At 46.5% G+C, this 23,216-nt stretch overlaps 1 protein-coding gene across 2 annotated transcripts in view; it reads right to left on the bottom strand.

Annotated features, from left to right (window-relative positions):
• Positions 1-23,216, bottom strand: part of LOC135902186 (protein CDV3 homolog) — a 31,255-nt gene that overhangs the window by 5,513 nt on the left and 2,526 nt on the right. Inside the window, exons 3-4 of one of the 2 annotated variants that reach the window (XM_065432151.1) lie at positions 17,700-17,908; positions 7,795-7,978 (exon numbers count right to left, since the gene is read on the bottom strand). In XM_065432151.1, coding sequence (XP_065288223.1) covers positions 7,795-7,978; positions 17,700-17,908 — 393 coding nt within the window. The remainder of the gene's footprint in view (positions 1-7,794; positions 7,979-17,699; positions 17,909-23,216) is intronic. The other variant, XM_065432152.1, reaches the window with a different exon arrangement.

Below are 23,216 nucleotides of genomic sequence, written 5' to 3'. Positions count from 1 at the left end.
GAAGTTGACTCTTCCCCCAGTGTTATATTGCTAACCTCCAAAAAAAAAAAAAAAAAAAGGAACTTGAACCCCAGAACGTTGGCAAGAGCCAGTACCCCTCGTTAAACAGAGGCATAGACAGCAGCACCGCTTCCTGGTACATTAAGATTCTTGCACTTTATCTGCACATATCCACCCCAACTCACACACAAACTTACACCCGCTGCATCGCCCACGTATCAAGAATAAGTGAATGGGCTCCCTTTCTAATCAATGCACCGAAGCATGGGTGACGGCGACTGCACATGTGTAGTCACACACAAACGTTCAAAGCTGAACATTTCGCGACACTTCACAGAGTGAAAAAGTGACTAGCAATAGCATGTCTTTGCTACAAGCTATTACAAGCTACAAGATCATCTGCGTTCCAAGCCTTGTGTGCAGCAAGAACAAACCTATCACAACTGAGCACGCCTGTGAGCGATAAGGCAGAAAATAAACAATCAGATAGTGACCACACCAAGGAACTTTACGGAGTCAGAAACATTACAAGCCATTAATTCAAAGTGATTGCCAAATAAAGAAAGAAGAGCCAAACACACCGATTCTGATTTAATTAATAGGTGTAAAGTTTGGAGAGCTTGGAATACATTTCCAGTCCAGCTTTTAGTACTAGCACCATATATGCTGCTCGCACTGTTGGGCCAAGGCGTAATGAGCACTGAAAGTGCTGACATGTCCTCTGGAGCCGTGACCAAAGCTTTGTGTCATCCACACAGCCACGGTCTACGATATCAGCAGAAACAGGTTTGCTGAGCTGTACAGGGCATGATGCACATCCATTTTAAAAACTGAGGCAAGCAGTGGACATGTCACCATTTGATACATGGTGGCGTCTATGAAATCACCGAGAAAAGGGCCAATAAGTAACCGGCCATTTTGTGCCACATACTGTTTTATGGCGATCGCAATTATATGGACACTCCAGGCAAATTTTTGCCATCAACATGATCTTCCGCATAAAGTCCAAGGGCTATAACACCGTTGCCGCCCGCCTTATGTTGTATGTGCGAGTGAAGGCACGTGAGGGAAGCTGACAATCGCAGCTCAATCTGGCGCGCGCAAGGGAGGACGGCGGCGCTGGGGCTCCAGCAGCAAATGCGTACTTTGCGACTGGGTGCAAGGGGAACCGACGATCGCGGCTCAATCTTGCACGCGATTCGAAGAAAGGCACGCAATTCGGAGAAAGGACGGTGGCTTCTACACCTCTAGCAATGTGTACTTTGCGCAGTGGCGCATGTTTTGTATATTGAAAGCAATCTGCAGACAGCTCAAACCTTCGTGCATGCTGGTATCTGGCCGCTGTTTGCGTTGAAGCGATACACAACATGAAGGTCACTTCGCTCACAGCTGCCACCATGCTTGCTCACGCCAGCGTTTTGACAGCGAGTGTCCATGGCCATGGAGTGTGATGGGTTCGTGTTTGCATTCGTGCACTGACACCATGCTTGTTATCATTTAGTAAGCGAATGTTTCCAACTTTATACGGCCGATAAAACTGCTATCCTTACTTCATATTACTGTGTACTAATTTGCTATCGCAATTAATGCTTCACCTTTCGGGCGAAAGTGCAACTTGTTTGATACAGTTGTGGATGCTGCCATGCATGGCATTTTAATGTCTAGCAAAATGGTGAACAAAGTAAGCTGGCATAAATAATGTTAAGCAAAGCTTTACAAAATGCAAAAAAACAGCACTCATCCTGTAGTCAATGACAGATTTTTTGGGTGCCCGATTTTTCGCACATGTCTGATAATTCGGATGCCTTAATGGCACGGCCATGTGCCTTGAACAGAGCCAATGTATAATGTTTAAAATTCTGGACAATGAAACCTTTATGCAGTCTAGACATTTGGTGTGACTGCAGGTTCACAACAGCAATAATTTAAGCTATCACTGCACGAAAGCAGTGCTCTTGCATGCAAATCCACTGGCAGCCATAGTAGCCATATTGTGTTGTCGCTACCCCTAGCTGCTTTGACGTTCACTAAGAAGTTTCCTGTTGTTCGGTGCCATGTTTTTCACCAAAAAGACTCGCTGCTGTCAGCAATGGCGTTGACTCTGCCTTTGTCATCCTTGCCAATGGCTTCGAAGTGCTGCATCACTACCATAGGTTGACGATAAAGAAGAAAGCCGCCTTTATCAAGCAAGTTGAGAGAGGACGGTCACAAGCTGACATGAGCAAGGAGTGAGACATTTCCAAGCAGGCGATTTAGGATTTCCTCGAAAATACGGTGAAGATCTTGGAATCGGTATAAGTTACAAATGCTGATCTCAGGCTATATGCTTTAGGACACGTGGGAGGTGGTGACAATACAGGCTTCGGAACTATTTTCGCCATGCAGGCTTTACACTCGTGTCTGAGAGGGCCATTTTATCTGAAAATAATGACAGCATCCCTGATAAGACACTTGCCATTTTAAATTAGAATTAAATTCTGCGGTTTTATGTGCCAAATCCACAATCTGATTATTACCACCTGGGGATCTTCAATGCCCCCAACGCATGGCACCACGGGCATTTTTGCATTTCACCCTCACTGAAATGCAGATGCCTAAATTTGATCCCGCCACCTCAAGCTTCGCAGCGCAACGCCATAGCCACTGAGCTACTGTGGCAGGTAGTCACTTCACAAAGGACTTTGTGATCAATGAAATATGCGCTGCTGGTATTGCGATTCCCACTGAGATAATATTTGAATGATTCATCGACGCTACCAATGAGCTCAACCCCTGTGCAGAATTAACCCACGATAAAATTGAAAATTCCAAAACTGAAAATGAAGAGCCAGGGCCTGCGCTGCCGACGAGCTCTGAATTGACAGGAGCGCTGATAACGCTGCCACCAGTGTACAGTGATGGCATGACCAGCCGAAATTCAATCAGACATTACGGTGTGTAAGTGGAACACCATACAAAAGCTAACTGACAAATTTTTCAACCCACTAAGGCAGTAAAAGGTGGGACTCTGACTGGTGTAGTAGAGCCCAGTTGAAAAGGCATATCATTGTTTTTTTTGTTTTTTTTTTTTCAGGGGCTCTTTTTCAGAGCCGTCTCGATGAGGCATCGGCACAGTTGTAGTGGCCTGCTACTGAGTCCTTGAAAATCTCCATACACAAAATAGCAATACAATGATGCGTTTCCTACATGCAGTTTTTTCGAACTGCCCGACTTTTGCAGACATTTTAGTGGTCCCTAGGGAGTTAAAAAAAATCGAACATTGATGGTAATATAGGTACAGTGAAACCTCGTTATAATGAACAGTTAGAAAGTCGGAAATTAGTGCGCTATATCCATAATTCGTAATATAAAATTTCGTAAAAAATACATGCAAGAGGAGCAAAATTCAATCAGAGAAGGCACAGCAACTCGAACGATGCTTACTTGGGTCACGTTCATTTCTTTACGCACAAAGAACTGTGTTATCGCGGCCTGCTTCTTGGTGTTGATCGCATTCCGTATCACGCCCTGTTCCACAGTTTGCAAACACTCAACAAGGGCAAACCCACTGCCCTCAATAGCACTGCAGTGGCGGCGCAGTAAATCCAACGCAGCAAGTGCTTCTTGTGAAGTCGGAATGTTCTCGTCGTCTACAGGGTCAGCCTGAGCTTCGTCTGCGGGATGTTCAGAGACTTCCGCAGTGATTTCGGCGTCCGTCAGTACAGCCGTGGTCACTGAGATGTCGTCGCCACCTACGAAGTCTTCTACAGTCATTGTTGCGGGCACATCACCAACAAAACGAGAAAATTCGTTCCAGGCCTCCAGCCGCCGCTGCTGAAGCGGCGCTGTCAGCGGTTGTGAGATGCGGACGATTTCTTTGGCTGTCAACTCTCGATGACGACGTGGCATCTGTGGCGCTGTCAGCGCCTGCGAGGTAGTCCTGAACGTTTCCTGCGCCGCACAACACACTTGTAGTGCAACGAAGCCTGCCGCCTGCTATTAAAGTGAGGTAGGGCTTGGCGTCGCGAAGTTTGTTATATCCGTTTTATGCCAAACCGCGTTCGCTATAGGAAGTTAAAAATACATGTGTTTGACAAAAATATTTCGGAAGAGTTCGATATATTCAATACTAATTCGTTATATGGGTGTTCGTTATATTGAGGTTTGACTGTAGTCCACAAACTATGTGAGAAGTATGGCATACGCGAAAGTATGTTGTATGCGGATCTGTTGTAACGGGTGTAGGCTGTAGTTTTAGACAATTGAAGTTCCTTTCTTTGTCAACTATTGCTGCTTATACAGCATAAACCGCATATAACGTAAGCCGCAGGACTCACAAATTTCCGCACTACAGTTAAGCCTCGCATAACGAAATCGGCGGGGAACAAAAAAATTTCTTTCCCGAGAATTTTGTTGTTGCGAAACGAGACAGCACAGATAGGTATTGGGTCGCAGAATGAAACTTTACTGTCAAAATTCCATCAGCCCACGTTGGCAAGCTTTGCTTGAAGATATACAACTGCACTGCTGACAGCACGTACAAAGTGCGCTGCATGCATTGATCAGCTGTGGCAGCACTGCCGTGGAGTAGTATTCTCAGTCAATTGCTTTCAGAGATAATAATTTTTGCGAGATTTTGCTTAACTCTGCAACGGACACAGAGCGACAGCACTCCACACATGCAGTAGCATTTCTGTAGCACATGTTGCTGCCTGCCCATAGGCGCTGGTGCGCCTGGTGCTGAGCACAAAAGTGATTGTATCTCGCATACCCGAAGGCGAGCGATCGAGATTATGGCCCCCTTCACGCAAATCCATGTCCAGCGCCGAACCCACATGCGATGCCTGTCGAGTGGCACCAAAACCAGCGTTCTTGAAGCAAGGAATGTGTATTCCTGGATGACCTCTCAATCACGGACGAATGTGTAGCACTCCATGCTACGACCGCCATCTCGGGCACCATAAACAATTCCATGTCGGTGGGATGTGGATTTCCTTGTTTTTGCTGCATTTTTATCACTGAGACGCAGATTAGGCACTGCATTAGGTGTGCAAAAACCGTCGTCACAACAGGTAGCAACATGCGTGCCGCTTCAAATGGGTGATCAACAAACAAGATGACATCCATGACGTATTTCCAGCGCATGCGATCGCTTCTGGCGCTTGGTTGTTTTTGTTAACAAAAATGGCGGTGCCCATGCAAGTGTAATGTAGCGATATGTAGCTCAATTTTAGTGCAAAGCAATTGCATTTGAACACATTTTGGAGTCTGCTAATTTTTGGAAAATTTCGTTGATGCAAGATTGTAGTACAGCGACATATCGTTGTGGAGAAGCACAAAATGCATTGAATCCTATGGACGTTTGCCGGGGATATGAAAATATTTTGTTGCTGCGAGAATTTCATTGTGGCAGGATTTCGTTATCGCAGGCTTCGACTGCACAATAGCCAAACGATAATTCACACCCCACGAGGAACATAGGCAAGTCAAAACTATCGAATGTCTGAAAAATAATGAATGTATCCAAAAAAGATCATTTTATTTATGTTTTAAGGCCCCTGTGAGAGGAATAAGTGGTCGATTCCTTGCTGCAAGCATTTCCATTTACATGCAACCAAGTACACCTGTACATATTTCTGCCAGTATTGTGCTGTCGCCGTAAGTCGATGCGAGGACTGTAAAGACTCAAGTCATATTCGCATGTGATGGTTCCAGAGCACACAGCACATCATCATCATTCGAGTCACTGTTTGATGGCGGGAGAATGTGCTCAAGTATTTCAGCACACAACACCGTGCTGTCGACGCCTGCAAAGTCTTCAAATGTAACGGCAGCAGAAATCGGCACATCGCAGGCTAGCAAGTCATCAATGATGTCCGCATTTGAGCTCATTGTTGTAGGCGGCAGTTTCGGCTCTTCAGTTGCGAAGTAGGGCTCATTTGGACTACGAGGGCACCGTTGGTGTCATTTCATGCGGCCTGTCTGGAACTCAAACTTAACAATCATGAACTAATACAATGCGTTGGCGGGCTAGTTGGTGCGAATCCATGAATACTTTGTTTAGCGCAAAACGACAGACACAAGAAAGATGACCCCCCCCCCCCCCCCCCCCACCAAGACAAGGCGCTACTCTCAACTGACATCATTTTCATGGTGCTCACTGCGCATGTTCCTCTGGTTTGAGCGGTCTATAAAGGAGTGTCGCAATAAAATGATGTCAGTTGAGAGTAGCGCCTTGTCCTGTCATCTTTCTTGTGTCTGTCGTTTTGCACTAAACAAGGTATTCATGAACTATGTAATAAACAAATGGCGAGAGCAGCCAACGCGCAGGGTTGCTGGAATCATGGCCAGAATAGCCGGAATAGGATGTTATAATCGCGATGTTGGTGCGATCTATAATTCAGGCGACGCTAAGATTGGAAATTGCAGCTAAATCTCCGAGGCGTAGTGCTCCAACCAAGGCACTCCTCAGGGATTACTATCTAGCATGCAATCTCTGAGGCCATACTTGATGCCTCATTGAGGTTGCCAGAGGAGTTAATGGCGGCAGAGTCGTCGTACGCTACAGCCACAGATGGAGTCCAGATAACCGAATATAGAGCTGGTGGCTGTCCAAAATATCAGTCGTCCTTACACATTAAGTCCATGGGGCCATTGGTGGTGCCATGCAGTGATTCTGTCCTAATTACTGAGCATGTCCAGATTATCGGTGTCCGATTCATTGGCCGGCGACTGTATAACCAAAACAACATTTTTCAAAAGCTGTGCATATGCAAAACATCTCGACCAAGCAGCTATGTTTGTTTGGGAATCAAAGCATATGACCGGGATGTGCTTGCATTTCGTTGGTGAGGTCCTTTGCTTTCCAAATGCCTTACAGCCACTGTGAAGCTTTCCGTTGACAATGCACCAAACCGCAACTTTGGCTGCTGACTCCTCAAGAGACGATGCTGTTTCTGCCCAGCCGGTGGAGGTGTCAGAGACCATGCCATTGCAGGAAGCTTGCCCTTGTTATATGTGGGTACCCAGTGCACACGAGGCAGGGTTCGCGGGCAATCAGCCAGCAACTATTGTGACTGCATATAGTAAAATTTTACATGCGTGTATACTGGTAGGAAGGGTGGAAGCTTGCGTGCGGACAATGTTCCAAACTGACAAAATTGTGCAGCACGGTGAACTGATTTTACCATTGCAATTCGTTTGTCCAGCCTGCCCAATATTTCCAGCATGTTTATGAGCTCGTCCATGTCCAAAAAGATCAGTTGGCAACTGTGTTTAATTTCTGCACACAAACTGAAAAGCCAAAGAACAACAATGCGTACACATTCGGTGCAGACCACATGTTGCCTGACAAGCAGTGGGGGCAATGAGGTTTCTTTGTTGCCTAGGCAACCCCCAGCACCTGTTGAGCCAGCATACTGTTGCCACATACACCCCCCCCCCCCCCCCGTCCGTTTGCTCACTTCGTGTCTCCCCCTCCTCCTCTACATCACCCATGTCAATCTCTCCTTTGCCGGTGCGACTTGTTGCGAAGCACACTTGGTACCTCGTTTGTTTGTGAAATTTTCCCGCAACCACGTTACAACCGGTATTTTACCTTGCACGACTGCACTATAAGCAGTACGCATATACATTGAGCTCTATTGGAAGATAAACGGGAGTCGGGTAAGACCTCTTTATATCCAGTTCTGCACTATAAGTGGTCCGGTTACAAGTGGTCCGTATGAGGCACGTTGATATGTTTTTGAGTCGTTGCACCTGAACCTGCTAGCTCAGCAACTAGAACGGCTTCAATGTCCACAGCAGGGCACTCACCTAGGTGCCTTGGCATCGATGGCAGCCCCCAGGGTGGGGAACTGCTCCTCGCTAGTGAAGTCGTAGTTTTGGCGCACAGGTCGACGGGACCCCTGCGTGCCAGAGGTACGCGCGGCGGAGGCGGCAGCACCTGAGCGCAGGTGTGGTGGCCGGTATGCACCACGGACCTCCTTGGGCTCGGTTTCTGCCGTGGAAGAATGCATCAAGAGATGCCGAAAGGATGCACACTCCATTACACTAGGTGACTTGCAATGAAATTTCACTTTGGCTAAATTTGCTATAAATGAATAGTACAGTTGAAGCCCCTTAATATTTCAGTGCCAAGAAAATCCCATTCTTGTAACAGGGTAGCACGAGAAAAACAGAAGGGACAAATATCCAAACATTTTAATTAGACAAAGTACAATCGAACCCACTTATCGCATCACCACCAACAATACTCAAATGTAACAACATTGGCTATCACAAATCTGGCTGCTATCTGCACTGCAAAAAAGGAATGCAAAATCCAGAAAAAGAGAAATAAGCAGGTGCGGCAGAGGTGTGGGGCACACAGGCACGTGTGGCGTGCCTACTATTGCGTGCCTTTTACTGCCCTAGTAGCTTGAAAAATTTGATGTGCTTTTGTACGATGTTCTGCTTGCACGTGATAATGTATACTTTACTTTTGGCTTGGCTCATGTCATTAGTGTACCCTGATGGTAGCATCATCAGTGCTTGTGTCAATTCAGAGGTCGTTGGCAGCACAGGTACTGGCTCTTCTTTTTTGAGTTGACCGAACCTGCGATCACTTGATGGCAGATTTTATTGATTAATTTGATGCAGAGGTCCAGCTCATCAATGTCAGCGAATCATTAAAACATTATCTCTGTGGGTATTGCAATCCCAGTGGTGCACAGGTCATCCCAAAGTATAAGAAAGGGGACTGAAATGCTGTCGTCTTCAGGTGAGATCACCGTCTGAGTACGGAGTATAAAGCCTTAGGCCGAAAAAATAGAGGTGTGCGAATACAGAATGTTAGAATGAATCAAATTGAGAAAGAACAAAAAATGTTGAATATTGAATCGAGTACGTATCAGAAAATTTACCATGAAGTTGCATGCTTGCAAATTTTGTGCAAGAAAACATATTGCTGCACATGGTCAGGAATCTAGTGGCATTGCATAACAAAAATAACAGTACCTAGTAACAAGTAACAGTACTTTAGGTACCTAGGAACCAAGATGTGCAGTATGGTCTGCTATTATTAAAGAGAACACCAAATTCGGATGCCAGCACTGATTACAGCTCAGTACCGTATGATGGTGTGCAAATTTTTTTTTATTGACTGAATGCAAGTTGAACAGAATCAAGTGCTTTCTGGACCTCTGAAGCTGAAGAAGCAATTGAGTTATGTTGTACTGAATTTTTATGCCATTTTAAGTTTAATAGTTGAAATCTGCCCTATGGGAATCTTTTATTGCATAGCTAGTTTTCTCTTTCAAAGTTTTTCTCCAAAATACAGAAGGGTTTTCCAAATTTTAGGGGCATGAGGGTATTGCAGGTTATCATCAGCTCTTGAACGCCAAGCTACATGACGGATGAAAGTGCGGACCATGCATCATGTGACTTTATCAAATATTTATGTGCAGCCAGCACTGTCGCTGTGCGAGTAGATCTTTTGTTGCACTGATGGCAAAGAGCAGGGGTCTTTTCATTGGTGCAATCAGCGTCATTTGCCATCAGTCAAAGGTTCTGAAATCAGGAGGGCCATGGCAAGTTCACACAAGACCCTAGTCACATCACACTTTTGTGCCTGCTGTGTAAATAAAAAACAAGTCATGTAAGGGGTTGCTCGAAGCTAATACATACCGTATTTACACGATTGTAAGTCGACCACTTGTTCAAAATTTGAAAATCTGAAGTGAGGAGTCGACTTACAATCGAAACCAAAACATGGCACCGCCAAAAAAGCGAGACCAACAGGCAACAGGAGCTACAACATAGTTACAATTTTATGTTTGCTCTATGGCCCCACTTGTAGCTTTTTGCTATCCCGCGTGTTTGTTCGCTTTTCGAAAAAGTTTTTCAAAATTTTTGAGAGTTTTACAGTGCACACAACACTCATGAGAGGGTGTCGATAGTTGATGGAAGCGCCGCTGTTCCATTCGCGGTGGCACCCTCAGAATGGCGGCGCTTGCGGGGAGCATCCGTAGTTCATGGAAGAGCAGACACCGCTCGTGGGCTTCTCTTTGCCTGTTGCGCTTAGCTTTCTTGACGAAAGGCACTGGTTTGACGCGTTCCACTTGACTGCCGGCTATGTGCTACTACCATGCTTCCTCAGTCGTCATGAGCGCTTCCAGGCCCACTAATCATTCGGTGCTCGTTCACAGCAGCATTCAAGAGGGCTGCCATCCTTTACGCCGAAGAAACAAATCGCTGCGCAGCGGGCCACAAGTTCCATGTTTCTGAACGGGTGGTGCGAGAGTGGCAACTGCAGCGAAGCGAAATTTTCGCCTGTGACGGCAAGTGAGGAATTTCCGACGTGCCGAAGTCTGGATGCTTTCTGGAGCTGTAGGCTAAGCTTGCGGCGTACGTCACTGAAATGCGTGATCGGTCCCTGCCAGTGAAGTGCGACATGGTCATGAAACAAGCCCGGATCTTCGCCTTTTAAGGACCTGCTCCGCCGTGAGTACGAGTGGCTGGCGGCAGAAGACCGCGAAATTACGCCAACCAGACCTGTCAAAAGAGCCTCCCTAAAGGCTGCGTGTTGTCGGGTGCATTCGGCGTGGGCTGCTGTTCCACAAGATGACGAGGTGCGGTCGTTTGCCAAATGTGAAATTTCGTGGGACGACGACACGCTGTGGGACTGTAGCAACGATGATGGCAGCACTAGTGAAGTTGAGTAGTCCAGTGACCATGTCAGCTACTAATAAATTTTCCTTATCTAACACGCCCTCGGGTATGCTCTCCTTTTCTGTTTTTTTTCCTTGTCGCACGATATGGGGATGTCGACTTACATTCGAGTCAACTTACAGTCGTGTAAATACGGTATACAGTAGAACCCCGCTGTTACGTTCCTCACTGCTGCGTTTTCCCGGCTGCTATGTCATTTTCATCCGGTCCCGGCATAGCTTCCATAGGATCCAATGTATAAGGAACCCCGCTGTTATGTAGTACGTGTGAAAACGTTCCCGCATGATACGTCACAACTTAGCACAGCGAACCCGCCTAGGCTAAAGTAGGCAACGCGCTCCAACCGCCATTTTGGCTTTTGACGAGTTTTGGCTGGGCTTGGCTATGGAACTGGCTGCAAGAAGCCGCACGCCCGTTCGAGAGGCCGCCACTAAGTGGCCATTCGTGAAAAATGCTCTCACTATCATCACTGTGATTACGGTCACCGCATGGTTGTTGGACGGGTCGACTCGCGGAGGAAAGAAACTTAGGAGAGGCCCTGACATCACTCTTTGTGAAGCTAAAGTGAAACCGGAAGTTGGTGTTGCTCGTGGCGTTGCTCCGCCTATCGGGCCAGCTCTCCTCTCTTGTTTACATTTCTCCCACGCCGCGCTGCGCGCAACCCGGCTACTCGGATGCGCGCGCTCCGCAGCAATACTAAACAATCGTTAGCACATTAGCATGATTACGCCAAAGAGGGCGAAATTTCCTGCGGGTATTCCTTCGTCCGTTGCCATTGCCGTGGCGCAGTGACGATGAGGAGCACAAGCTGCACGATGCCGGGGAGTTGCCAAATCCTAGCTTTGGAGAAGCCGTCGCGGCTCTGGACCTCCTCCGGAGGTACGTCGCACCTCACAGCGACGCTCACAGCAATGTGGCCTTCCAGGCTATTGAGAAACGTGTGGCGATTTCTAGCGAGCGAAAGAAACGGCAAGCCACCATTCTATAGTCTATAGTTAAACCTGCATTTTTTTCATTCATACTTTTCTGTCACAAAAAATTGACACAAATTTATGGTTGCGATTATTACGCGAGTTAAATTTTCCGCAAAAAAAAATTATTTTCATCCCGCATTTGTTGCGAGATGACAACAGGTCAACAAATGGGCGGCTGCCGCTGTATGTAGTGCGGGACACCATAACAAAAATGGCAGCTGGCGGAGCAAGTTGAACGCGCCGAATGCGATTTTTTTCTTCTCGCGAGTATATTACGTGCATTGAAACAGTTTCTTCCGTATCAGTAATGAATAATATTATTAATATCAGCAAGTTTGCGGCAATAATGTAGCCATGTCCACTTTGAGGGGACAGAAACAGATGGGCGTGTTTAGCTGCTAGTGACATAGGAACACATGGCGGGCATGCTGCGGAAACTGCAGCATTTGTCTTCACTACTATCCTAATATGGCACGTTTCCGCTAAGGGTGGGTGAATATCTTAGCTGTGTTACAAGCGTCGGCGTATGAATAGGGTACATTTCTAACGTATCAGTGTAAACGTGGCTGCTATCATTGCCGCTCGCGATTTGTTGCGTGGGCCCACGAGTGCAGACGAGAAGAATCGAAAGGCGCTTTTTTTGTTGTTGTTGACCACAACCATTTAAAAGCCTACACATAATAAAGGCATGTTTGGCTGTAGCTTTTTTTTTTGTCACAGAAGTGAGGGAAGTGATCAAAGGAATGAAATGGGGAACTGCTTAAGAATGTTTGGTGCGTGCAGACCACTTAGTTTATCTTGAGTTGTTCGCATAGCATTCGACAGATGGTAAGTGCGATCGTTATTAGCTAGACTTGGCACACGACATATCGCTGCGGCAAATTCGGGGTGGGATCATTACACAGGAAATAAAAAAAATAGAATTTTGACGACAAAATTCAGGGGTGCGATCATTACGCGAGTGCGATCATTATGCGAGTAACTACGGTAGTGGGGGCTCGATCACAGCGTCACCAAACGTCGGCGTCTTCTTTCTTCGCTCCACTGCGCCTTTGACGCCATTTTCCCTTGTGTTGTAGAGTCGGCATCATCTCTTCTTGCGGAGTTCTCATTTTTCATTGTGACCATGTTTTGCATGCCACCACCATCGTGCACTACAGTGATGGCAACGCCGGCAGAAGTACGAAGCCAAGAACCTAGCGACTAAGGTGGAAATTTTGCAGGCTATGAAGAACGGCGAATCACAACAGCACGTTATGACTAAGTACAATGTGAAGCGGAACAAGTTGGGAACGTATGTGAAAAATGAACAACAGATTCTTCAAGCCTTCGAAAGCGAGAAGTTTCATGCATCAAGAAAGTGGCCGTAAAGCACAGCTCATCCCCAGCTTGAAGAAGCTTTGCTCCAGTGAGTTACTGACTGTCGCAACTCGCATCTGCCTTTGAGTGGACCTCTCATCATGGCACAAGGTGAGAAGTACACTACAATGATGAACATTGAATCGTTCAGAGCTTCAGAAGGGTGGCTCGCGAGGTTTCGGGAGAGACACGAACTCGTCTACAGAAGTGTGTGCAGTGAAAAGGCCAGCGTTGACGAAAGCGTGACCACCCAGTGGAATAATGTGAAGCTGCTTGAGCACATCGCCGCATATGTACCAAGTGACGTGTTCAATGCAGACGAAACTGCTCTATTTTTCAGAGCTCTGCCCGACAAGACATTCATAGGGGACCCGTGCATTGGTGGCAAGAAGTGCAAGCAAAGGATAACTGTGCCTCTTGACACCAATATGACTGGCATGGAGCGCTTGCCACTTGTCGTCGGGAAGGCGCATAAGCTACATTGTTTTAAAAACATCAAAAGCCTTCCTGTCGAGCACAGAGCGAACAGGAAGGGCTTGGATGACCTAGGACATTTTTCGAGGCTGGCTGCAGCAATTAGACTGGCACTCCACGTCTAAGGACCGCAAGATAATTATGGTTGTTGACAACTGCAGTGCACATGACTGTACAGTCTAACTGAAGAGCGCCAAGGTAATTTTTTTGCCGCCCAACACTACATGTGCCCTTCAGCCGATGGACTAGGGTATCATTCACTACGTGAAGTCGAAGTATCGAAAGCACCTGCTCAGCGAATGATCTTATGCTCAGAAGTTGGAAAGCTGTAGGAAAGCTGCCAATAAGCAGCTTTTACCATGGCCCCCTCCATTTGCTTGTAAATGGGCCCAAATAAAATGAAATGAAAGCAGGCTTACTCGGTGCAGTACACATCATCGCCCCCGTCTGGAAAAATACACCTCCGCAAGTCATCGCTGAGCGGTTTTGTGGGGCCCGAGCATGCGGCACTAGCCGACGAGGTGTCAGCCGAGTCCACCGATGATGACTGCCCGACCTTCGATGCTGTCCTTCCCAGAGATGTGACCCTTCAGGACTACATCGCAATGGATGATTGTGTCACTACAACGGGTCTCCTGACCGATGAAGAAATTATTAATGATGTCACAGGCGCCCTGGAAGACCATGATTCAGACGAAGAGTCATGCGAGGAGGTGCAGCCGCGACCTCATCGCACCCCATGAGAAGTCACAGAGGCCCTTTTGATATTGGAGGACGTTTGCCTGAGCACTTCCAACAGTTTGCGGACTGTTGGCCACTTGGAAGAGTTAAGAGAAATTGTGATGTCAGCCAGAATCTGCGCGAAAAAGCAGACGACTATTGCAAGATACTTCAGTAAATAAAGGTATGCTTCTCCAACTTGATTTTAATGTTGTTTTTTCTGTTCATTTGTTAATTCGAACATATTTCCCAGTCCCGTGAGGTCCAAATTGATGAGCTTTTACTGTAGCATGGAATCCTTTCAATGAAAAACATAGCACTGAACAGCAAGAAGTTTGGCGGCGAACATTGAAGCAGCTAGGTCTACCGTTGCACAGTGCACAACAGCAGGTTTAAACTACTGCACTCCAAACACCATGTGGCCGAACACAAATGGCTATGGCTGGATACAGCTGCCAGCAGATTGGCGTGCAAGAGTGCTGGTTTGAGGCTGCAAGATAATAAAAACGGCTGTGATGGTGGCTTCGAATGTTGCTATGGTACTGCAGTCACAGTAAAAAGCCTGAAAGATCAGACGGCGAAAGGTTTCATCGTCTGAAATTTCAAATTTCCTTGTACAGTCGCCGACTGATTATTTAGAAACTGATAATTACGACATGCTCGATTATTCGGGCAGCTCCATGGCCTCGCCACAGGCCCTATAGAGAGAACATATAAGAACAACCAAAATTTCGCACACAGTACAGCGTGTGATACATTAATTTAAGCTTCAAATGCATGGCTGTGTGCTACGAATCATACAGAAGTTGAGATTTTTGTCGCCAACCTTGTTTTTAACGTCTCCTCGAAACCAAACCTAGCAAAGCCTAGTTGATCTAGTACTTGCCGATTGTGCCCAAACCTAAGGACAAGCGAAGCAAGTCAGTCATAAAGCCTATCGTCACTAGAAATTCTAGAAACGTTGATAAAGGCTACATTTGTGATATGAAGTGTGAATTCCATTCTGCTCTTATCATCCACCGTTCATGGCGGATACCAGTGATAACACGGGTGGAGCGTCGCTGACAACTGACGAAGCGTGAAAAGTGTGAAAAGAAATAGTATAAAAGGCATCGCTGGAAAATCGAGGCTGCAGACTATTCAGGCCAAAGGCAAGCGTACGTGTGAATAGCAATATGTTCACAAACTTGGGATGCATCCCCAGATGATCACTTTCAAAGATACTTTCACTTTCATAATACTTTGTGACTAGCACCGAACACGTGAACGGGCGGCAGTGTTTCCACACTGTGGTAAGCTAGCATGCCTGGCAATTTGCCAAGTACGCCATCCCTCAGATGCCGATATGTCTTATGATAGCTTGCTTAGAATTGTGCCAAGATTGTCATTGTTCAGAGATGCCGATATATCTTGCACTAGTCACACCAAATTGAAGGTATCCCTGAAAGTGATGATTGTAAAACATGGCACACCTTTCTGGACCACTTGTAGAATAAGCTCACCAATTTTAACGCGATAGCGTTAAGGAGCTCGTGTCGCAGAAAAGCCGGTGTCGTCGGCGGCGGCGTCCGCGGCGTTGACCGTGAGCGATAAATCATGGCAGGCACTTCATAAATAAAAAGCAACTTCCAAGATGGGCTGGGTGGGAATCGAACCAGGGTCTGCAGAGTGTGAGACGGAGACGCTACCACTCAGCCACGAGTTCGATGCTTGAAAGCGGTACAAACGCGCTTCTAGTGAACGCGGTGTTGCCTTGAAAACGTGTCGTAGAAAGTTTTACTGCGGTGTATATCGGTAATTATGAGCATGTAACTTACACAAGTCGCATTTACACGAGTAGCGAAGTACGTTTCCGCTAAATTTCTTCTGCGCTTACCGCACACGCAGAGCCATCTTGCGGCAAACACAGAAGAGCCCCTCCTCTCAATGTACGGCGCTGCCCCGACAGGTGGCGCACCATGCGCGCATTGGGGCTGTGCGCGGACCGGCCCCGACTCCCTCTCCCTTGAGGACGCTTTGCCGTGCTCCCACACGGGTTGCAGAATCAAGCGCCGTTCTTTTCTTTAGATTACTATCTATCTATCTCTCTGCCCGTGCCGATCACGACGTTTGGCAGGCGTAGATCGTTTCCCCCTCCGAGACACCGAGTTCTTTGGTTCGTTCCGTTTGCTCAGGCGCACATTTCGTTGCCGCGCCGAACGCTGCGTTGCTCGACGCTCTCCGTGTGACAGGTGGCCGCAAAGTCCGATGCGGGGCGCCTCGTAAGTGATCCCTGCACCGTAGCGCATTGTCTTACACCCCTTGGCGGGTCAATAGCCCCGTTTACATGAATGCGACAGTGGCGCATCGCATTTCCCAGCGCAGTTGGGAAAGGCGATGCGACGCCGTTTACATGTAGCGCCTTAACTTTCGCGAGAACGCAGCGCCACAAGGTGTCGCATAAGGGAAGTGCAGCGGACTTCCGGTCTAACTGGTGTCCGGTAGTGGGCGGAGTGCACGTTGGTGGCTGAGTGCCGAGAAATAGACAGTTTTAGTTTAGCGTACGCAACTTATAGCGTACACTATACGCTATAGTGTACACTATACGCTATAGTGTAGCGTACGCTAAGCAGCGCACGTTTTTTACAGTTTTAGTTGACCAGCGACATCTTCGGATCTCAGAGGCCATATGCCGTCGTTGTGGCTATTTCCCGACTCTAGAGATAGGTAGCGCTGACATCTCGAATGTTTCTTTCGTTAGGCTTTGACCCGTTCGAAACGAGCAGCGATCTCGAAAACATTACAAGGTTAGCCATAATACTCTGTCGTCGAAGCGGCCTGAGACTAAGCGAAAGCCGTTTAGACAATCATTTGCTGCGAACGAAGTGCATTTTACAAAAGCAACGCCAAATGCAATTCGAAGCGGGCAGCCGGGACCGCCGCCATGTTGGTGGCCAATTCCTTCCCATCATTCCTAATGCGACGATCCTGCGTTTGCATGCTCCGCGAGAGTCGACTCGCGCCCGTAAATCTACCCTCGCCTGGCGCACTAATGCGATGCGACGTTGTCGCATTCATGTAAACGCGGCTAATGGGAACGCTATCGCGTTCCACTCTTGAAGGCGAAGCTTAAGCGTCCTCCAATTTTCTAGCAAATCCAGTATTTTAGAGCCCCGATTATTTGGCCGCTTTGTCTGAATTATTGGTTGGCGACATTACATTGCCTCTATGGGATACATAGCGGTGCTGCAAAGGCATCCGAATTATCAGGCATGTCCAAAATATCAGTTGAGTGTATTTCTGCATCTCTATGAACTGATATAAGTTATACATAACAGGAAGCGCCACATCTCTGACAAAAAAGTTGCAGGATTTACCTCCTTAAGCCTGACCAGACTGCAATTTTTAATTATTTTCAATGTTGCCAAAAGTTCCCCTCTGGCATTATTCATGGTTATGTTACTTTCGTACAAATATGGCAATTAAAAATACTGCTGTGCCAACCTGTCTTCGGCGGTGGTGCTTGTGGCTCGGGTTCAGGGGGTGGCGAAGATGGCTCCTCTGCCGCAGCAGCCTGCTGCTGCTGTTGCTGCTGCTGCAGTTGTTGCTGCTGCACCTTCCAGGGTCCAGACTGCTGGTCGCCGGCTTGCTGCGAGTCCTCGCCATCTTCGTCCAGCTGCTCCCTTGCTGCCTCTTCCTCCTTTTCTTTTTCCCTACACAAAACGCGAGAGCTGTTAAGCTTAAACATACCACAGAGGATTGACTAATGGCCTTTAACGATCCAAAAGCAGCACAGGAGCAGGAGATGCTATAGTGGAGGACTATGTTTGCTACAGGACTATCATGCTACAGGATAAAAAAATTTCGCAGAACCCATCTCATGATGGCTGTAGATGATAATGCATCTAGCATTGAATCAATATAGCAGCACAACGTATTGCAACCATAAAAAAAGAGTTACATATGAGGCATGTACTGCAGCGAGATTCCTCTTTCCTGCTGCTATAAGAACACTCAGCACCATAGAGAGCCATCGCCTCGAAGCCTGCGCATTGCCTCTAAAATGCATTGCGCACCGGTGCGTGTGAATGCCGAGAAACACGTCATGAGGCAACCGGGCTACTCCCTCTAGATTCTTTTTGGACACGCTGCACCATCTAGCGGCTCTGCCAATAAGTCCGTGCATGGCCCGAGAGATGAGAAGTGTGGCATGCTGGTGCCTGCGCATGCTCAGAATCGGTTCCTCGTTTGCAGCACACTCAGTGGCACATGCTGAGTGACCCAAGTTGGCCAGAGGTTCATTGAAGAGCAGCACGTAGCCAGTGCATTATTGGCCCTGCTGGCTAAAGCATTGATGTGAAAGGTGTCCACTGTAAAGTGGCAAATACCCAGTGCGTTTGTGGTATAGCCTGTTAGTGTGTTAGGTTGCTGTCCTCGTGGGTTCGATTCTGCTCAGCCACGGAGAAATTTAAAGGACGTTTCTCGTCATTGTAGAGCGGCACATTCCCGCTGGCACACACCTAGTTACTAAAGTTGGTGTCAGAGAAGTTCATTGATGAATGGCACACGCCCACTAGCACATATCCAGTGACCAAAGTTGCATTAAAGAGGCTCATTCAGCACAGACTGAGTGGCATGTACCCAGTGTGCCAAGTTGGTGTAAAAGAGTTTCTTCGAACAGGTGTACCTACCCAGTCCTACATCTACAGTGACCCACGTCAGCGCGAATGATTCGTTGAAGAGAAGCACGTATGTACACACAGTCACATACTCCCGTGACCCAGTTGGTCCGATGGTTGGTTTCAAACCCTGTTACACAGCAGCTCAATGCACTGCCAATTCGACCACAGACTACCCAGAGACCCAGGTAAGCAGGAAAACTGTTATATACTATATGAATAAATAGTTGGCCCCTGGAAAGTGCGTGAAGTACCCTAAGAATGTTAATGCATTAAAAAGGTTGGGCTAGCAATACCAACTATCACTGGGTTATTTTCCAGTACTGACCCGCCTGATGAGTTTCCCTGTGCACCAAAATGAAATGCCAATGGCAAGCCTAGGCCCATAAGCAAGACCCTCATGGTCCCACATCATTCTTATGCAAGATAACTGCCACTCCCATTGCCAAGGGCAGCAAGCCAGCATACAAGGGCTATATTTGGGTTGTACTGCTCTAAACCCTCACCAATGAGCTAACCTGGTGGAAGCAGAGGAGATGAGAGCAAGTGTCGGTGGGCACACTTCCTGCTAGCATTATTTTCATGTCATCTAGCCGCCAAGACTAATGTGACATGGAACACTGCGCTGTGACAGCAGACAATGTGCAGGATGTAAAAGATGACACACAGGACACACAATAGTGAGTGTTTACTGTATTCATTTCATACTAGCATACTTACACAAACCTAAGCAACTCTATTCGTTTTGCCATAAACATGAATAAAATGGGAAGGAATGCACAAATGAACTAAACAACATAATTGAAACCAAGCAAGAAATGCCACTTCCCGACAATCTCAAACAGTGCACAGAGTAAAATTGTTTAAGCTAATGAAAAAAAAAAAAAACTTAAGGTTGAATAAATTATGCACATAACTACCCCTACTTATACACCGACTCAATTTGGCAACGAAATGAGTCCCATAAGTCACTACTTGAGGTGTCACTGTTCATTATTCTCATTATCCCACAGAAAACCACTCTCTGATCTATCAAGCCTTTCCAGTAGACCTAAGCAAGATTAAACTCTTCCATTACTGCTGTCAGTGACATCCTGGACTTGCACGACACCAGGATGCCACAAAACAACAGAGAGGCCCTGGGCAGAGGGATTCTGCTCAGCAAACCATCAGCAGTTCAAGCTGAATAAAGCTTTGTTCTCTCTCTTTCCTCTATACTCTCCAGTCAAGGCAAGCACATTTGTGTACATGACTTTTTTGCCTATTCTGTCAGGTGGTGGCAAAGAAAGAAAGCATGGACATTTAGCTGTGGGTAAATTGAAGACCCTGCTTATTCAATGTGCTTTTATTTCCCTTCATTGCACAGAGTATCACAACACATGACCACTTTACTAATGGCATCACCATGTACAACAGGAAGCTCAATAGGATGCGTCCCTTTAGTAGTGGTGAAAAAAGAGTTTTCTCACAATGCCGGCAGCCAATAGTTAAAATAGGCATATGTGTTGATTCAGCATTTAAATTCATATTATAGAGAAACATGCCACGATTGACTGTGTACTAAATCAAGGATCAATTACTTTAGAATTGCAAACATTCAATACTGTATAAACAATCATCCTCGCACCTTGAATTTATTCCAATAGAGTCTGCAGCACCTGGGAATAAAGTTAGGCGACTGTGACACATTTTAAGATAACTTGTTCTAGGGCTATTTGATTGGTAAAGCCATCACAGCACAAATACAACAGACAAAAAGAACACCAGACTGGACACTGCAAGCACCTTTTGTGTCTGGTCTTGTGTTCTTTGTGCCTATTTTATTTGTGCTACAATGGTTTCACCATGTGATGACTTTATTGATAGTTCCTTATAACTTGTGACTGAAGAGGCTGTCACAACATCGGCTCATACACTGACTGACAAAAAAAAAAAAAGATATTAAGCTAAGCTAGATCAATAGACCCCACTTTTCAAGAAGCCCAGCCTTTTTTTTTTTTTTAGCAGAAGCTTAGTAAGCCAGTAGAAGACACAAAAATGAATTATATGTAGTTACACCACACTGAAAATCCTGCAGATGTCACAAGTTCTGAAAGCAATAAAGAAAGATTACACAGCATTCGAAAGTGGACAATGAGCCAATAGGGGATTTTCTGGCAACTTTTGGCATAATGTGAGCAAAATGCACGACAATGCCATAAAACCAAACACACCATGGTTGACTTTTGAATATGAAAAAAAAAAGTGCACCATTCTCTGTTAGAACCTCTTCCTCCAGTAACATACAAAGAATGCTCAGCTAGTACAAACTAATCCAATGTCTATCATGAGTGTGAGGCCTGTTGTTCATGCGTTATGTGCAGCAACTCACCACAATTATCTGGGTTTGTTAAGTAAAGAAATTATCACTCAGAAACACATACAACCATTCTTATTTCATTGTGACCAACAAACCTCACACATAAATCACTGCTAAAGTATAAATGAACAGTGCACTAAATATCACAATGTATTAAATAAGAAGAAAGGGGGTTAAACCGAGGGGCCCAATTTTTATTAGTCATATCATAAGAAGCCAACAAACAATGACACCAAGGAAAACACAGGGAAAATTACTTGTGCTTAAGAAATGAAATAAAGAAACAACAAATGAATGAAAATGAAAGTGGATGTGAAAACAACTTGTAGCAGGTGGGGAACAATCCCAAAAAATTGGGCCCCTCTGTTAAATCCCTTTCTTCTCGTTTATTACATAATGAGGGTCTCGAATCCGGCAACATTGATGCCCTCAGGTAGCATGTGGGGGTTTATTGACCAGTTGCCTTCACCCAAAAATATCATTCTCAAGACGCCTGCGGCAGAAAGGATATTCCAAATCCGCCGCCAAGGAACACTCCCAGGGTTCCACCAGGAAACAAATACCCAAGAAAGTGGATGGGTAAAAGACACCACAGTAGCTCAATTGGTAGAGCATCGCACGCATAATGCTAAGGTTGTGGGATCGTTCCCCACCTGCGGCAAGTTGTTTTTTCATCCACTTTCATTTCTATTAATTGATCGTTTCTTCATTTATTAAGCACAAGTAATTTACCTGATGTTGTCCTTGGTGTCAGTGTTTTTTGGCTTCTTATTTCATGATGTATGACAGCTATGGTTCACCTGAATGGTAGTAACACTTCATATTCAACTTTGCCAATGTTGTCTTAAAGAAATGCCACAACACAGTGCCTAAGGCAATAAGTACTCTGCACCCACATATAGTTGAAATGAAAAACATTAGCTTACGCATGATTAACATATGCCCACCCTTGTACCAAGCACAAGCTTTGACATGTAGGATTTGCTTTCACACCATATTTTAGACTCCTGCTACATAAGGTATATGTGCTGAGCAATGATGAACTGTATTATCAAGACTAGTGTTGTAACTGCTTACTACAGGAGACAGTGCTATGGGTGGTATTCACCCGAGCTGTTTTCAAAATGCCTTTGCCCAGGAAGCAAACTTCACTGCTATGAACTAATAACTAGAAACAACTCTTAAAGGGACACTAAAGGTTACTATTAAGTCAACGTGGACTGTTGAAATACCATCACAGAAACCTCGAAACGCTTGTTTCGTGGCAAGGAGAGACTTATTTTAAGAGAAAATGCGTTCTGAAGCGTCCGCGTACCTCTAGCGCAGTTCAAATCGCCCGCCCTCCGATCGAGGAGAACTGACATCATGGTCTCATAGTGACGTTGCGCCATCGGTGAGTAGAACGGCGTCCGCAGACGGCGCTACGGCTACGGCCAGAAACAGAGCCAAGACAGAGCCGACAGCAGAGCGAAAGCGGGAGTATGGTGGCTAGCGGAAGGAGAAACTAATTACGTCCCACATTACGTCCCACGGCACACGGAAAGTCCGTTTTCGTTAAACTATAGGCTGCGGCGAGCTCGCAGCGTGGTCGGCGTGGTCTGTGAGAAGTGACGAGCCTTTCCGCACTCGCAACAGGGCATAAAAAAGTGCGAATCGACGCAAAACTCGGCCTAGAAACGTGCTTCGCCACAGCCGACCCAGATGTCGTTTCCCGCACCGCCACCAGGCGCCGCTACTATACCTCAAGCTCCAGCGCAAGACGCCCATAAGCTGGTACTTCATTCTATGACGCAAACTTCGACGCTCGTCGCAATGGACCCTGACACCGACAGATTGGCTCGCGATGGTGGGCTCAACTTCAGTGATTTGAGCACCGACGAGCGCGACCTGCTGCTGAGGGCTCGCACTGCCGGCGTCGTTTCGTACTACGACGGCGGCCTCGACACCGGCTCTCCGGAGCGGGAAAGCAACGAGGGCTTCCCA

The sequence above is a fragment of the Dermacentor albipictus genome, chromosome 4 (genome assembly GCF_038994185.2).
Source record: "Dermacentor albipictus isolate Rhodes 1998 colony chromosome 4, USDA_Dalb.pri_finalv2, whole genome shotgun sequence".
Taxonomy (NCBI): Eukaryota; Metazoa; Arthropoda; class Arachnida; order Ixodida; family Ixodidae; genus Dermacentor; species Dermacentor albipictus.
Note: the sequence above shows the minus strand (reverse complement) of the source record. Positions and strands in the feature narration are given on the sequence as shown.